Source organism: Tachyglossus aculeatus, chromosome 12 (genome assembly GCF_015852505.1).
Source record: "Tachyglossus aculeatus isolate mTacAcu1 chromosome 12, mTacAcu1.pri, whole genome shotgun sequence".
NCBI classification, from domain to species: Eukaryota; Metazoa; Chordata; class Mammalia; order Monotremata; family Tachyglossidae; genus Tachyglossus; species Tachyglossus aculeatus.
This window is the reverse complement of record NC_052077.1, coordinates 9,853,029-9,870,042: the sequence shown is the minus strand read 5'-3', so window position 1 is coordinate 9,870,042 and position 17,014 is coordinate 9,853,029. Positions and strand designations below refer to the sequence as shown.

General features: G+C 41.5%; 1 protein-coding gene across 1 annotated transcript in view; it reads left to right on the top strand.

Moving 5' to 3' along the window:
• LOC119935619 overlaps positions 1–17,014 on the top strand; it is a 53,002-nt gene that overhangs the window by 14,499 nt on the left and 21,489 nt on the right. The window contains exons 2-4 of the mRNA XM_038755043.1: positions 1,294–1,409; positions 3,965–4,077; positions 8,667–8,833. Coding sequence (XP_038610971.1) covers positions 1,386–1,409; positions 3,965–4,077; positions 8,667–8,833 — 304 coding nt within the window. The 5' untranslated portion in view covers positions 1,294–1,385. The remainder of the gene's footprint in view (positions 1–1,293; positions 1,410–3,964; positions 4,078–8,666; positions 8,834–17,014) is intronic.

The window sequence follows — 17,014 nt, the reverse complement described above, 5'->3', positions numbered from 1 at the left end:
TTTTCCCCTCTAGACTGTAAACTCATTATGTGTGGGGAACAATATGCTAATTCTGCTATAATTGTAGTCTCCCAAATGCTTAGTATAGTACTCTGCACATAGTAAGCACTCAATAAATGCCATTAATTGACTGAAAGGGAAGCAAGCATGGAACACTGAAATTGTCTTATATGAGAATGAGGTCTCCATAGGAGCAGGTGTGGAAATTCTGGGTTGGAAGCATATGATCGAAAATCAGGTTATTGATTATTTTTTTTCTGTGTGAACCTTTTTTAGGGTGCTCAGTTTCCCCCTAAATGAACTGGCCCCTTACAGTATGTACTCAATGAATACCATTGATTGATTTGAAAATGTGAAATGTCTGTCAGGTACCTGGGGAGGTCTGGATGAATATAAAGTTCTATTAAACAGGTGAGCTAAAATCTAACTATTTTCACTGCAGTTTTGCAAATGTCTGTAGTTACAGTTCGCACTTAGTTTCAAAACCAACTAACTCTTCCAGCCTGTACATGGGGATAGGATAAATGAAATCAACCTTTATGACTCTTCAACTGTTTTCCCTGAGGTAATGGGAGCTGGGCCTACATGGATAAATGAAAGCCATTGTCCATGTCTACATGTACAGAGCAAGTTATTTATCCCTGCCTTGAAATAAACCTGTCCCAAGCAGCAACTAGAGCCAAAAGCAGTGAGCTGGCCATGATAATCCCTAAATCTCATTTTAGTTTTACTTTCCTCAGTTACTTAAATGGTTTTGAGAGCTGCTGCTAAATAGCAAGATTGTATGATTAGTTACATGTTAGATTAATATTTGTGATATTTAAGTGCTTATTATGTGCCAAGCACTGCACTAAGAGCTGGGGGAAATACAAGATAATCAGATCCCATATGGGGCTCATAATATAAGTAGAAGGGAGCACAGGTATTGAATCCCCACTTTGCAGATGAGGGAACTAAGGCACATTAATTAAGTGACCTGCCCAGGGTCACACAGCAGGTAAATAGTGGAGCCAGGATTAGATCCCAAGTCCTCTAATTCCCAGGCCCTTGCACTTTCTACTAGGCATATTGTTTCCTCATTCATTTTTCTGTAGCTCCCTCCATTGGTGAATGTGCTAAAGAGATGTGAATACCTCACAAGTCAGCCAGCAGAGTCGAGAAAAGGAGAAGGGGAAAAATCAGGCCCCGAATCCTTGGGAATTCAATGAAGCCTCCCAATACAAATGGTTACTCATGCCGGGCGGGAGCTCAAATGAGTTTGTGTTTAAGGTCTCATTAAATTGTCATTTTTAGGCATCAATATTGCAGCAATCACCAGCGTTTAATCTGCCACATGACCTTCAGAGTCCCTTTAATCAATCATATCTAGCTGCTTGTCTTAAAAAATGGACAAAGGAAAGGAGACCAAGGTGATTAAAATCAGCATGTTTTTGGTGAGCGGGAAAAGAGCTGAGTGTGTGCGGATCAATCATCAGGACTTCATCAAGACAGTTACTAAACAGAGCCTGCAACTTAACCTGCAAAGAAACTAAGAGTAATGGTGCTATTAGAGTTGCGGAATAATGACATTTTGATAGACTGCCTTTCCACCTAAGGAAATGGAGGACCAGGTCTCCCAGAATCTGGAAGGCAGGAATTGAATAAGCAGCCGGAGAGAAGCCACCCTGTTGTTAAAGCATGGAAGGCCCTGTCCTGGTGGCAGTGATGGATTGGAACTCCGTCTGTGGTATTGGTTTATGTTGATGCAACTCATTGTCAAGGGGCTGGGGCATAAACACATTGTTCATTCATTCATTCATTGTCGTATTTATTGAGCGCTTACTGTGTGCAGAGCACTGTACTAAGCACTTGGGAAGTACAAGTTGGCAACATATAGAGATGGTCCCTACCCAACAGTCTAGAAGGGAAGACAGGCAACAAAACAAAATATATTAACAAAATAAAATAAATAGAATAGTAAATATGTACAAGTAAAATAGAATAATAAATATGTACAAACATATATACAGGTGCTGTGGGGAGGGGAAGGAAGTAAGGTGGGGAGGATGGGGAGGGGAAGGAGGGGAAGAGGAAGGAGGGGGCTCAGTCTGGGAAGGCCTCCATTCCTTGTTCAGTGCTGCAACCTAATACCTTAGTGATTATATCTGCACCTTTGGCTCCTCTGCTTATGGAATGGATCAGCTTCTCTTCCCCAGGGATTTAACGGTATTTATTGAGCACTGTGTGCTGAGAACTATACTAAGCGCTTGGGAGAATGCAGTACAATAGACTTAGTCATTTGGAAAAAAAATCCTTAGCATTTTCCGATTGACCATACCTATCAACTTCTCTGTAGACTAAATAAAATTCCCAGCAGCCCCCTTATTTCTCATCTATTTATCCCCATTCTCAGAATGTATTCATATCAATATATATGGTTCATTCCACCTACACTATTCATCTGTCTCAGTCTACCAGACTCCTGGTATTGCCAATAATAAGGAATAATGTTCACTGTGTGCTAAACTCTAGAGCAAATACTAGATAATCAGAAAGGACACAGTTCCAGTCCCACATGAGGCTCACAGTCTACGGAAGCGATAGCACAGGAATTTAATCCCTATTTTACAGAGAAGTTAAGTGACTTGCCTAAGATCACACAACAAGAAAGAGGCAGAGCTAAAATTAGGGGGAAAAGCATGGCCTAGTGTAAAGAGTATGGGCCAGGGTTCTTATCTTGGCCCTGCTACTTACCTGACATATGATCTTGAGCAAGTTGCTTATCTGCACCTGTTACCTCTTCTGCAAAATGGAGATTTAATCCTCCCTCTGATTTAGGCTGTGAAGCCCATATGGGACAGAGACTGTGTCCAACCTGATTAACTGTAGGTACCCCCGCACTTAGAGCAGTACCTGTCATGCAGTAAGCACTGAATCTTGATAACTACCATTAAAAAAAAATTAGAACCCAGATCTCTTGACGTTCTGACCTGTGCTTTCTTCCCTAGGCCACTCAAAGCACTCAATCACCTTGCCCCCTCCTAACTCACCTTGCTGCTCTCCTACCACAACCCAGCCCACCCACTTCACTCTTCAAATGCCAATCTACTCACTGTACCTAGATCTCATCTATCTCGCCACCGACCTCTTGCCCATGTCCTGCCTCTGGCCTGAAGTGCCCTCCCTCTTCTTATCTGACAGACAATTATTTTCCCCACCTTCAAAGCCTTATTAAAGGCGTATCACCTCCAAGAGGCCTTCCCTAAACTCTCATTTCCTCTTTTCCTACTCCCTCCTGTGTCACCTTGATTTGCTCCCTTTAATCAACCCTCCTTCAGCCCCTTCGCACTAATGTCCATATCTGTAATTTATGTATTTGTATTGATGTCTGTCTCCCCCTCTAAACAGCAAGCTCACTGTGGACAGGGAATATGTCTATCAACTCTGTTGTTATAGTGTACTCTCCCAAGAGCTTAGTACAGTGTTCCACATACAATGAGCACTCAATAAATATGATTGCTTCCCAACCAAGTTTTTGAGAGGGAACTGGAGAAGCAGTACATTCATTCTGTGCCTTGTTACTTTTCGGGGCTATGGATTGAAAAGTGGGGTTATTGTCATTCCATCATCTTTGCCAACTCCTCACCTTTGGCTTCAGACCTCAGGTACACCGAAGACACTCCTTCACTGCCCGGCCTGATATTCCCTGAGCATGGGACTGGAAACCTAACCGGTAGTACGAGTTGGGGGAGTGGCTTGTAGGAAGGTCCAGGAGAAAGCCGAAAGAGCCCCCAAAGCTATTCACCGGGATGAGTGAGCTGAGGCAAGGAGCTGACCCAAGAGGTCATTTTCTTTGAAATTGTTTGGAAACTTTGCCACAGGGGTGAAGGGCAGACAGGGCTTGCCGACGTTTGTTTTGTAACTAGAGAGGGAATTTGAGTAGATTTCAGGGACTGTTGAAGCTCGAGGTTTTTTTTTTCCCCAGATGAAAATGATGGAAGCAGACAAGCAGGAAAAATACACCCTCTTGAACAATGACTCTGATTTGGAAGAGTTTGATAAAAGTAAAGTGTCGCTGATGCAACATCCCCAGAATGGGTGAGTTTGGAGGGTTGAGGAAAGGATCTGTTTGCTCTATTAGTGAACCTGGTTCATTTTTCTCTGTATATGAGTGTGGGTGTGTGTATGTGTTTATGCTCTAAGTGAACAAACATGCTGTCAAAATAGTGGCATCGAGTTAGTGGAATTTATGGGCAAAGCTGTGGAATGAAGACTCATACACTGTATTACCCCATCAAGCCTTTCACATTACAGGTTTAGTCATTTTGGAGTCTCCACTGAGCTAGTCTACGTTGCTGTGGTTGCTACTCCATGGCAGCTGGGTAAGGAGCAAGTTATTTTAAAGGAGACATAAGTGTAAATATACAGGATGACAAGGTGGAAAGAACCTTTTAGCCAGGTTTGGGGGGGGGGGGGGTGTGTGGATGTGTGTGTGTGGGTGTGTGGGTGTGTGTGTGGGTGTAAGTAAAAATTTGGGGATGTTTGACTACTGTATTGCGTGCCTACTGCTTCTCTTCAACTCCTTCAGGTCTTTTGGAGGGCTCCAATCCATACCAGCACACACCCAAAATGTGAAACCCTAACGTATGTGTATGTGTACATATAGAATGAAGTATCTCCATCAGCTACATTTTCTTTGAACATTCTTGACTGATACACACACATTCAGTTATAGATTTCATACTTGGAGTGTGTTCTGCTTCCCTTTGTTGTTCTGCTTCTGTGAATACGTTTTTCAGGTTTCCCTAGTCAAAGGATTCACAGGACACTACCCTTTACTGTATGTTGATATAGGCGAGAGGGGTGTATATCCATATATATGCATAAACAAATTCACAATCGCAGTTATTGCTCTATTTACCAGATTTCTTTAATTGCACTTAGCTACAGTCATTTTTAACTGTATTGACATCAATGTAATTCACAGAATTAAATCAAGCTATGTATCTCAGTAGAAAGGAATCAGTAAACTGAAAGACATATTTCATATTGATTTTTAAACTCTGATACCTGTGTTCTGCCATCTGTGGCACAGATGTGGATATAGAGCATTGAAGAGCAGAAAATAGAAAGGCCACATGCCTCTTGTATAGTATTGATTAGTTATAAAGTAAGTCATTTTGAAAGATATATCTCCAAGTATCTTACATTTATTTGTGTCAAAAGCTCAATACTTTGGATGGGTTGATACAAGCACCTTTGAAGATCCTGCATACTTGATATTTTCTGAGGACATCTTTTAGAATAAATAGTGCATCTTGGTTTAACTTTAGAAGGAAGTTTATTTTATGAATCGTCGTCATAGCATTTATGAAATGCTTATTTGGTGCAGTGCACTGTACCAAATGCTAAGGAAGTACAAAATAATAAAGTGACACATTCTCTGCCCACAAGTAACCTGTCACCTCTAATTTACAAACAACTTTTTCAAGGAAGTGGGGCTTGCCATTTTGGCAGATTGCTCCAAATATGAAACTATACTTAATGGTTGTTTATAATATAGAATCGTGATTTTAAGTAGACAACATAGACAAGGAAAGGTAGAACTCACACAGACCGTCAAGATGAAATGGACACAAGCCCAGATGATCCAGTGAAAACTGAATCTAGTCAGAGATGAAAATTTTGAAAGACCTGAGTGGTTATTCTACCCTATTTTGCCCTCATTCTTCCTCAGATGATCTTTGCCCAAGACTTTGTAGTCAGGAGTAATGGAGGTAAATGTGTGCTATAATTAATCAATCAGTGTTATTTCTTTTTCAGTGGTATTTGTTAAATGCATGCAATGTGCCAGGCACCATACTTAGCCCTGGGAAAGACACGAGCTAATCAGGTTGGACACAATCCTGTCCTACATGGCACTCAGTCTTAATTCCCATTTCACAGTTGAAGTAATTGAAGCACAGAGATGTTAAATGGCTTGCCCAAGGTCACACAGCAGACACGTAGTGGAGCTGGAATTGGAATCCAGATCCTTCTCCCAGGCCCGTGCTCTAGCCACCAGTGCTTAATGTATGCACAGTACCATACTAAATGCTTGGGAGAGTACAGCACAATAGAGTTGGTAGACATCCCTACCCACAGGGCACTTGCAATCTGGGGAGGGAGACAGACATTAAAATAAATTACAGATAGGGGAAGTAACAGAGTATCAGGATACTGACATAACTGATTAGGGTGTGGGTAGTGGGGTGAGTATCAAAATGCTTAAGGGGAAGCAGAGGGAGGGCTAATAGGGTGGGGAAATGAGGGGGTTTGTCAGGGAGGCCTCTTCCTTGGCATTGACTGCTCTCTGCCATTATCTCCAGGATACATGTCTATGAAGTCTACTGTTCCTCTGGATTCATTCATTCATTCATTCAATCGTATTTATTGAGCACTTACTGTGTGCAGAGTCCTGTACTAAGCACTTGGGAAGTACTAGTTGGCAACATATAGAGACAGTCCCTACCCAACAGCAGGCTCACAGTCTAGAAGGATGTGATAGAAACCAATTAATTATAAACCAGAAATGGGTGAGAGAGCCAAAATTTCAAATAATTTTGAAATAATTTGCTCAAATAATTTGTCCAGCAAAACATACTGTTTACACCAGCATGGCAATAGAACAGATGAACTAATGTACTAAACAATTTTAAGTATCTCACAGGGAAACAGTGTGGCTCAGAATTAAGATCATAGTACAAGGACTCAGGGGATTTGGGTTCTAATCTCGGCTCTGCCACCAGCCTCTGGTGTGAGACCTTGGGCAAATCGGTTAAAATTTCTGGACCTCAATCAATCAGTGGTATTTATTGAGCACTTACTGTGTTCAGAGCACTGTACTAACTACTTGGAAGAGTATAATAGAGTTGTAAAGTGGGGAAAAAGATACCTCCTTTTCTTAGGTCTAAAATGGTGAGAACACCATGAGGGGCAGGAACTGAGTCTGATCTGGCAATCTGTGTCTTTCCCTGAAGTCCTTCAAGGCAGAGAGTGTGCCTATGAATAATCAGATTGGACACAGTCCCCAGCCCTCCCTGCATTCACAATCTAAGATAATAATTAATAATTATGGAATTTATTAAGCACTTACTATGTGTAGAAAACTCTGGGGTGGATACAAGCAAATCGGGTTGGACACAGTCCCTTGTCCCACATGTGGCTCACGGTCTCAATCCCCAGTTTACAGATGAGGTAACTGAGGCACAGAGAAGTTAAGTGACTTGCCCGAGGTCACACAACAGACAAGTCGTGGAGCGGAATTGGAAGCCATGGCCCGTGCTCTATCCACTATGCCGGAGGTGGTATCTCATTCCTGTTTTCGGTTAACTATAATTGTAACAATAATTGTGGTATTTAAGTGCTTTTCTATGTGCCAAGCACTGTACCAAGCACTGGGGTAGATTGAGTGCAATCAGAGCAGGCTCGGTCTCTGTACCGCATGGGACTCCCAGTTGCCTGTAGATTGGAAGCTCCCTGTAAGCAGGAATCATGCCTACAGTGTTCTACTGTACTGTATTTTCCCAAATGCCTAGTAAAGCGCTCTTCACACTCTAAGTCCTCAACAAATACCATTGATTGATTAAGGATATTGAGGCATGGATAGACTGAGTGTCTTACCCAAGATCACAAAGCCAACCAATGATAGAGCTAGGACTAGAACTGCTGCTTAAGGAAAGCAGTCTGGCCTGGTGGATAGACCATGGGCCTGGGAGTTAAAAGGACCTGAGTTCTAATCCTGCTCCACTGCTTGTCTGCTCCACTGCTTGTCTGCTATGTGACCTTGGGCAAGTCACTTCACTTCTCTGTGTCTCAGCTACCTCACCTGTAAAATGGGGATTAAGACTATGAGGCCTATGTGGGACATGGACTGTTTCCAACCTGAGTAATTTATATCTACTCCAGCGCTTGCTACAATGTCTGGCATGGAGAAAGTGCTGAACAAATACTAAAAAAAACCAAACAGCAACAAAAACAAAAAAATCTTGGGTCTCCTAGGCCCAAGGCCCTTGTTTTTTTTCCCCAGGCATCCTTCCCAGTGTCCTGGGTGCAAGGAGCACTTTAGCATCAACGAATGTCTTGAACTTCATACAGTTGTGCTGTATTAGGGCCTGATAGGAGGATGGTTGGACTGGGGGCTCTTTCTCCAGAGAGACAGGCTTCAGGGCTCTGATGATAAAGAAGTGGCTAGAGGCACCCAAATGCTGCTGAATGACAAGAATATGATTTTGTGTAATGTTCTTCTCTCAAATATGTTGTTTTAATTTCCCCTCCTCACTATGGTAGGTTTTTCATTCATTCATTCAATCATATTTATTGAGCATTTACTGGGTGCAGAGCACTGTACTAAGCACTTGGGAAATACAAGTCGGCAATGTATAGAGACGGTCCCTACCCAACAACGGGCTCATAGTCTAGAAGGGGGAGACAGACAACAAAACATGTAGATAGGTGTCAAAATCATCAGAACAAATAGAATTAAAGCTATATGTGCATTATTAACAACATAAATAGAATAGTAAATATGTATAAGTAACAGTATTTACTAAAAGCAAAATGCAATTGTTCTTTCTTCTTGAAGGCAGGTTATCTCTAGTCTAACTGATTAAACAACTTTTTCTTTTGCTTTTGTTTGTTTTTTGCAGGAAACCACACTCTAGATGCCAAAATTCCAGAAGGCCTCTGTGGTTCTGCCATACCTTTTTCCTCTTGCTGATACTAACTTCACAAATGATTTTAAGTTTCTTTGTTCTGAAATTTCATCGTGAACTGGAGATCTTAAAGCAAAGAGAAGCTGTAGTCTTAAAGCCTGGTAAGGAATGGGGAGGGATTGCTTTGACTTTTTCAATTGCATCACCTCTGAAACAGATCCCTGAGTGACCTCTGAACTTCAGATCCCTTATCGTTTTGTTCCTACCTATTTTTATGGAAGTACTGGTTTTCTGGAACTGGCATTTGGTTCTTGGGCAAAATGAAACCAAAGTTTGAATCAGCACTCGAAATGCAGAAAAGAGATAAGATGTAAATTGACCTCTGCAGATTAAATTTCCACTGTTTCCATGCCTGTTGGAGCCTCTTAAACATATTTCCTTCTGCCTGAGGCGACTGAGCACTTTACTGTAACTCCATCCCTCATATCCCTCTAGACCTGGCTCTAAAAATTATTCCTGCCCTTTCCAGAATCTTCTCAGACTCCCCAGTCTTTCCTCAGAAACCCAACCAGTTTCACCAGAGACGGCTTCTGCTATCTTGAACCCACCATTTCCCTTCCTTGTCATAAAGAAGCAGCATGGCCTACTGGATAGAGCACAGATCTGGGAGTCAGAAGGTCCTGGGTTCTAATCCCGCTGTCTGTTGTGTGATCTTGGGCAAGTCACTTAACTTCTATGAGCCTCAGTTACCTCATCTGTAAAATGGGGATTGACTGTGAGCCCCATGTGGGACAACCTGATCACCTTGTATCCCCCCCCCCCGTGCTTTGCACATAGTAAGCGCTTAACAAATGCCATCATTATTAATCCCAGCTCCTCCACTTATCTGCTGTGTGACCTTGAGCTAGTCGTCTAACTTCTCCGTGCCTCAGTTACCTCATCTACAAAATGGGGATTAAGACTGTGAGCCCTATGTGGGACATGGACTGTGTCCAACCTGATTAACTTGTATCTACCCACTTAATACGGTGCCTGGCTTTCCAATCCCCAAAGATGGCTCTTGCCCCCAGGAGCAAAGCAAGGTCTCTTCCCTCTATCATTTTATGATTTGATGATGATGTCATGGTTTTGCTTTTGAGAACCTAGAAAGAACAGTGGTAGTAAATCTGACCCTATAGGAGGGATGTCTGTTTTCTTCCTCTTTTTGGAGGTGGTTTTAAAAAGATATGGAGCGTTTGTATCTTAATGCAAGATTAGATGAAACCTCTTAATTCCTTGCAAGTCATATGCTTGTCACCCCCAAAAAAATAATCTCCAATTTGGCGATAAAATCTGTAACCTATTTGAACAATGAAAGCGTGAACATGATGTGAATCCTGAAGCGAATTGCAGTTTTGCCAATGAATGTCAACAGACGATGAGGGTCACAAGAGTATTTAATCAGTGGTTTTTATTGAGCTCTTACTGTGTACAGAGCACTGTACTAAGTGCCTGGGAGACTACAATACAACAGAGTTGGTAGACACATTCCTTTCCCACAACAATCTAGAGAGGAAGACATAAATCAATAATTTATAGGCATATTCATAGGTGCTGCGGGGCTAATTCCAAATTCATTCATTCAATCAATCGTATTTATTAAGCACTTACTGTGTGCAGAGCACTGTACTAAGCGCTTGGGAAGTACAAGTTGGCAACATATAGAGATGGTCCCTACCCAACAACGGGCTTACAGTCTAGAAGAGGGAGACAGACAACAAAACAAAACATATTAACAAAATAAAATAAATAGAATAGTAAATATGTACAAGTAAAATAGAGTAATAAACCTGTACAAACATATATACAGGTGCGGTGGGGAGAGGAAGGAGGTAGGGGAGGGGGGATGGGGAGGGGGAGGGGGCTCAGTCTGGGAAGGCCTCCAAATGCCCAAAGGGGTCAGATACAAGTGCATAAACAGAAGGAGCTGGGAAAAAATGTTATATCCTGGAAGGCCTCATTTAATTGCTCTATATTCATCATCAAAAATGGCAAAAAAATTAATAATTGTTGCATTGACATTCCTAGCTATTGTTCCTTTACCACTATAGTGAATGAACAAAATGAAAAGAATTAAGGAGGTTATGTGGAGTTCAGGGGTAAAATATAAGCATATATAAACTATATTCTTCGGCTAGGTAAAAGTAGAGACCTGCAGCATACTTTCAAATTTGAGGCTTCAGTTCCAATGGATCAAGTGCTTAGTACAGTACCCTGCACACAGTAAGCACTCGATAAATACCATTCATTCAATCATATTTATTGAGCGCTTATTTGTGCAGAACACTGTATCATTAGTGATCTAGTAATTTAGATGCTTTAATCTACTGCCACCAGCAGGAAAGATAATGCTAACATTTATACTGAAAGAACTGTTAAAGCAGTAGACTCAGATCTTTAAGAGGAAACATGGGATGTATTACCCAACTGGGTTTAAATAAATAGTTTTGGAAAAGTGTATCACAGGTAATGTTCACCTAGATGTCATGTTTTTATTGTCAATCATATCTGACATGCTTATTTTGTCCCAGTTGGCTAATGTTTACGTTTTTCACCTAGAACAACCTCCTTTAGTTTGTTCCATCCAAACACCGTAATGCCTTTCGAAAACAGTAGTTGTGTTTTCAAATACAAAGAACAGCTTTGTACACCCATAAACATTTCTCTTACAGCACAGAAGTTGCTTGCAGCAAACCCCAAGTTACTGGCCTATCCGGCTGCAGTTGCCTCAGTGGGAAACACAGGGTTGGGTAGATGTTGTGAAGACAAAGGCTATGGCTTTGTATCACACTGGGTGACATTTAAAAAGGATATGGTGGCCTTCTAGAGCCTTATAAAAAAGTTTCAAACTTGCTTCAAACTTTACCAGGTGGAAATTTGAATGGAACTTATTACACACTACTCTTTCCTCCTCTATATCTCTGTCAGTGGTGATGGCACCCCACTGGGAATCAATTTACAGCTGTCTAAAGTAAATTTCTAGTTCATTGAATTGTAAATAATGACAATTGGTTCTCTTTGTAATGTTAATGAAGGGTTGTTAACAGGGCAGCCCCATAATACTGTCGTTTACTTGAAACAGCATTGCTGGCAGAGCAATTGTAGCTGATTTATAACCGCGTTATGGTAAGTATATTTCCTTTATTCCTCCATTTGCATTCTAGCCAAATCAGATAATGAAAATATGCATTATAGCAGAAACAACTGAAAATAGAAGCACTGATAGATTCACATATGGTATACCTACAGCTAGGTACTTGTAATGTGGTATTTTGTAATGAATCACAGCATGTTGCTCTTTCAATAAGCGATGAACTTTGTAGCCCTAGGAAGGTTTTCAGATACCCAGGAATAGCTGCAGTTTGTATAACTCAATTTTTGAGCACTGCTCACTGCTCTTTAAGTTATTCATCTTCTTCCTCATAGCGCCGACTGGTATAAAAAGCATCACTGTGAGATGCCTGAAAAGCTAGCAGGTTGAAATGGAGATGTCCTGCAGGATTCTTTTTTATGTATGTTTGAGAGTTTAATCATGTGCTGCTAGGTCAGTGTTTTGACCGGTGAAATCTACACAGTGGTCTCTTAAAACGAATTGTAAAATTGCTCACACGGAGCGAGGAAAGGCTCAGACTGGCTGATGATGTTTCCGATTATTTCAGTAAATCCACCTAGGACCGGACTTGTTAAACACATTACCCTCTTTCAGATCCGCCTGTCTATTAATGGATGGAACAAATAATGTCAGACAGAAAAAACAATTCTCTCTTTCCCCGCCCCGCTCCCCTCTCCTTTCGATCTAAGCTGAACGGAAAATACATTGCAAGCTTTTAGGCCCTGCAGGAGCCTTAAAAATTATGGCAGCTTTCTGGATTCCGAAAGCTTTCACCAGAGATTATCTGACTGCCCAAATGATGTGAAGCTGACGTTCCCAAGGGGAAGTGACTTTCTTCCCCGTCCTCCTTGGGTAGTGGTACACCTTTGAAATCTTGTGTTTTTCTTCCCCGAATTTTACAGTTTCCCTGTCACTGAATGACTGGGGGAAAAAAAATGATTTTGAGCCTGGCAGCTTCTGTCATAACATGTTGTGAATCTATCATTGCATTGATTTCCCCTGTCAAAATGTCCCTCAGGGGATGCCCGAAACTGGTATACTTTCCCCCCGGGACACCACAACCCACAATCACTACTGTGAGATTTGACGCAAGTTGCTAAGAGGATCACTGGCAGTGCTCCAACATTAGACTCTGCTCCCCAAGACCTTCCTGGTATTCATTTGAGTCCTGGCTGTGACTAAGCAGAAATTCAAGAAGGGCTCTGAGAACAGAGTCAGCTTTGTGGCAGCCGTCAACAGATTTTTATTACTGTTTTGATCCAGATGGCTCTCTGGATAAAAGAAGAGATGCCTGAAAATCATACAATGGATGCAATTGAAAAGGTAGCCTGCAAAAACTGTCCTGAGCAAGGACGAATGCTACGGTTTCTTTTGTACGTTCCCTGACTTAGTTTCCCATCTTTTGCATCTCTATCCATTAAGTCCCATCTCCTGGGACAACCCCTCCAGCAGGACAGAAGGGGGATAGAAAATTCCTTGAGACCACCTTCCAGTCGTGGCTGGAGGGGGATGCGGGGGTGATGGGATGGACACCTTCTCTGTGGATTTCCTACCAACTTCCAGTCCAATTTAGAGGAGGAAATTAGTGGTCCTTTCTTGGTAATGTTTGTAATGGAAAGACATATTTGAAAGGAGAGCGGTTGACTTTTAGAAATGCAAAGCAGAACCTTAATATTTACTGACTTTTAATTCTTCACAGGTTTTTCTCTCCTGTTTTTCCTCATGTTGTATTTTCAGGGCACTCTTTTGTTATTGTTCTCAAAGCCTCTCTGATCATTCTTGTCCCCGGGGGTATATGTTATATGCACATGACATCAATAAGAGTCATATACCAAAGGTAGTGGAGAATATTAGTACTGTGCTCTGCACACAGTAAGCGCTCAATAAATGCAATTGAATGAATGAATGTAGGATTGAAAATTAGTCAGGTGGTTTTTAGAGATGACCATTGACATTCAGAGTGGAGAAATCAATTTTTGCCTGATACATTCGGGTTTTTGTTGAACCTGACCCCTTTGATCCATTTGCATTGTGGTTTTTCATTTACAAATCACTTCTCTGCAGGCATATGCATAGTTGCATCTGTCCTTTCTAAACACATATGCAATGTGGAGATGGCCTTGTGAAGTGCTATGGACTTTTTCCTGTGGATTTAGCATTCTGTACACTTCCCTTCCCCAGCAAGATGATGCATTAACTCTTTTCCATTTTGATTTTGGACAATCAGCCAGATTAAGGAAATACTGAGTTTTGTCCAATTTTAGTGTATTCTCTTCTACCTTTAATACTCCTATATGAACAGTATCAATGATTTTTGATACAGAAAAGGAAGAAAAAAGCGACATGGAAAGAGATGACATGTTCTAAATTGGCAGTGCTTGCCCCCTTTAAGAAATCAGTTTTTCAGTCCGCACAGTCTGGTAAAGAATATCCACTGCCCAAGACAAGTGAATTGCTGAGATGACTTTTCCAATGTAAAATCCTATGATGCCTATCAAACCCCTGCTGATAGATTGTTTTGGAGCCAGTTGCTTCCATTGCTGCTGTAGAACACACAAACACACCCCCCCCACACTCCTAAAACATGTCAATCATATTTACTGATCACTTACTATGGGCAGAGCACTATCCTAAGTGCCTTGGAGAGTACCTAGTGGCAAGAGCACAGGTTTGGGAGCCAGAGAATGTGGGTGCTAATCCCAGCTCCACCACTTGTCTTCTGTGTGACCTTGGACAAGTCACTTAGCTTCTCTGTGCCTCAGCTACATCATCTTTAAAATGGAGATGCAGACTGTGAGCTCCATGTGGGACAGCCTGATTACCTGTACCTACCCCAGCGCTTAGAACAGTGCTTGGCATATAGGAAGTGCTTAATAAATACCATAATTGTCATCATCATTATTATCATTACAGAGTTAGACACAAGCCCTGCCCACAAGGAGTTTACAGTCTACACGGGCTGGCAGACATTAAATTAGAGATAGGGGAAATGATGAAGTGTGAATATATATAATATTAATAATTATTATGGTATTTATTCATGCTTACTATGTGTCAGGCACTGTACTAAACACTGGGGTGGATACAAGCAAATTAGGTTGGACACAGTCCCTGTCCCACATGGGGCTCACTGTCTCAATCCCAAGTTTACAGATGAGGAAACAGGCCCAAAGAAGTGAAATGACTTGCCCAAGGTCACACAGCAGACAAGTGGCAGAGGTGGGATTAGACTCCCAGGCCTGCACTCTATTCACTATACCTTGCTGGCTAGTGATGGGAGGCTGAGCTCCTTGTGGGCAGGAACTGATCATTTTGCTTCAGTTGTTATGTTCCAATTTCTGAGTATGGTGCAGTGTAACCAGTGGGCATTCAATAAACATCATTACTATTACTATTACTACTATTCCTAATGCTACTATTACTGACAGAATTCTAGAGAGCTCTAATAATTTCTTATATGATTTGGAGTGCTAAAGGGACAGATGTAGGGGTCAGTGTTCATATATTTCAATCGATGGTATTTATTGAGCACTTACAGTAATAATGGCATTTATTAAGCGCTTACTATGTGCAAAGCACTGCTCTAAGCACTGGGGAGGTTACAAGGCGATCAGGTTGTCCCACCGGGGGCTCACAGTCTTAGTCCCCGTTTTTACAGATGAGGTAACTGAGGCCCAGAGAAGTGAAGTGACTGGCCCAAAGTCACACAGCTGACAATTGGTGGAGCCAGGATTTGAACCCATGACCTCTGACTACATAGCCCGTGCTCTTTCCACTGAACCACGCTGCTTCTCTACTGAGCCACTCTGCAGAGCTCTTTGCTAATCACTTGGGGAGAGTACAGTGTAACAGTATAACAGACACATTTCACTCTCCTACTGTCCCTGGGCCCTCCGGCATGTTTTGAGGGGCTTTTTGTACTTTCATCTTGTACTGCTCTTTTTCAGTTTTCCTACACCATCATCTCCTGGGTCTTAGAGTCCAAGAATCGGGGAGTAATAATCAATGTGGTATTTAACTGCTTGCTATTTGCCGAGCACTGTATAGGAAGGGAGCATGTCTGCTAATTCTGTTGTACTCTCCCAAGCACTTAGTACAGTAAGCGCTCAATAAATAACTTTGATTGATTGATTGGACACAGTCCTTGCCCCACATGAGGCTCTCACTCTAAGGGGAAGGGAGAACGGATATACTATCCCTATTTTACAGATGAGAAAATTGAGTCCCAGGGAAGAGAGTTGGAAGAGAAGAGGAAGGATGAAACTTTCATTCATTCAATGATTCATATTTATTGGGCACTTAAAGTATTCAGAGCACTATACTAAGTGCTTGGGAGAGTACAATATAACAGACACATTCCCTGCCCACAATGATCTTACAGTCTAGAGGGGAAGACAAACATTAAGAATTTGGAAGGGAAGGTATCATTTCATGCTCTTGCCACTAGGCCATGCTGCTAAGTGACTGCAGAGTATATCCAATGAGTTCATATAAATATTGGAAGTGAAATCTTGAAATCGAATTCTTAAAATAGTTTCTTGCTTTCAGATATAAGGACAAGGCAGAGTTTTCTTGGAGTTATTTGTATTTATGCTATTTAGTGTTGTGAAAGGGATTGATAGTAAGGAATTGAATAAAGAATAGTAGGGATAGAGAATCTTCCAAATTTATTTTACTGCTTTGTCAATGAATTTCAGTCTTCACCTACCACACAGAATTGGGTGTATATATTACCAACCTGCAAACTACATGATGATATGATGCATTAGCTGGTGGCTTCAGAATGTGTACAGATGGGAATTTGGATGAAATGAGCCAAGTCATTATCCATGGCCATCTCAAACGTGAAGTGAAATCTCGAGAAGTGAAAGGCTAACAGTATAACTCACTATAGACAACGCTGAGTTTTAACTGAAACTAGGAAAAATGCTTCGGAACACCAGACAGAATTGGAGTTTCTTGCTTAAAAGGCACAACTGTTAGGTTAAGTACAAGCAGAGACCTGGAAACTCATATTTTTATTTATGAATTTCATTTGTACTATAAAGCAAACATTCCAGCCAGTGACTTGGAGATGGTTTTGTATCTTTTCTGGGTGATTCAAAGGCTCAGTCTTTATATGGAAACCTTAGAGCACCCCAATCTGAGAAATTTAATATCTGGGAAGAGTCCTGGTTCATTTATTGCCCTG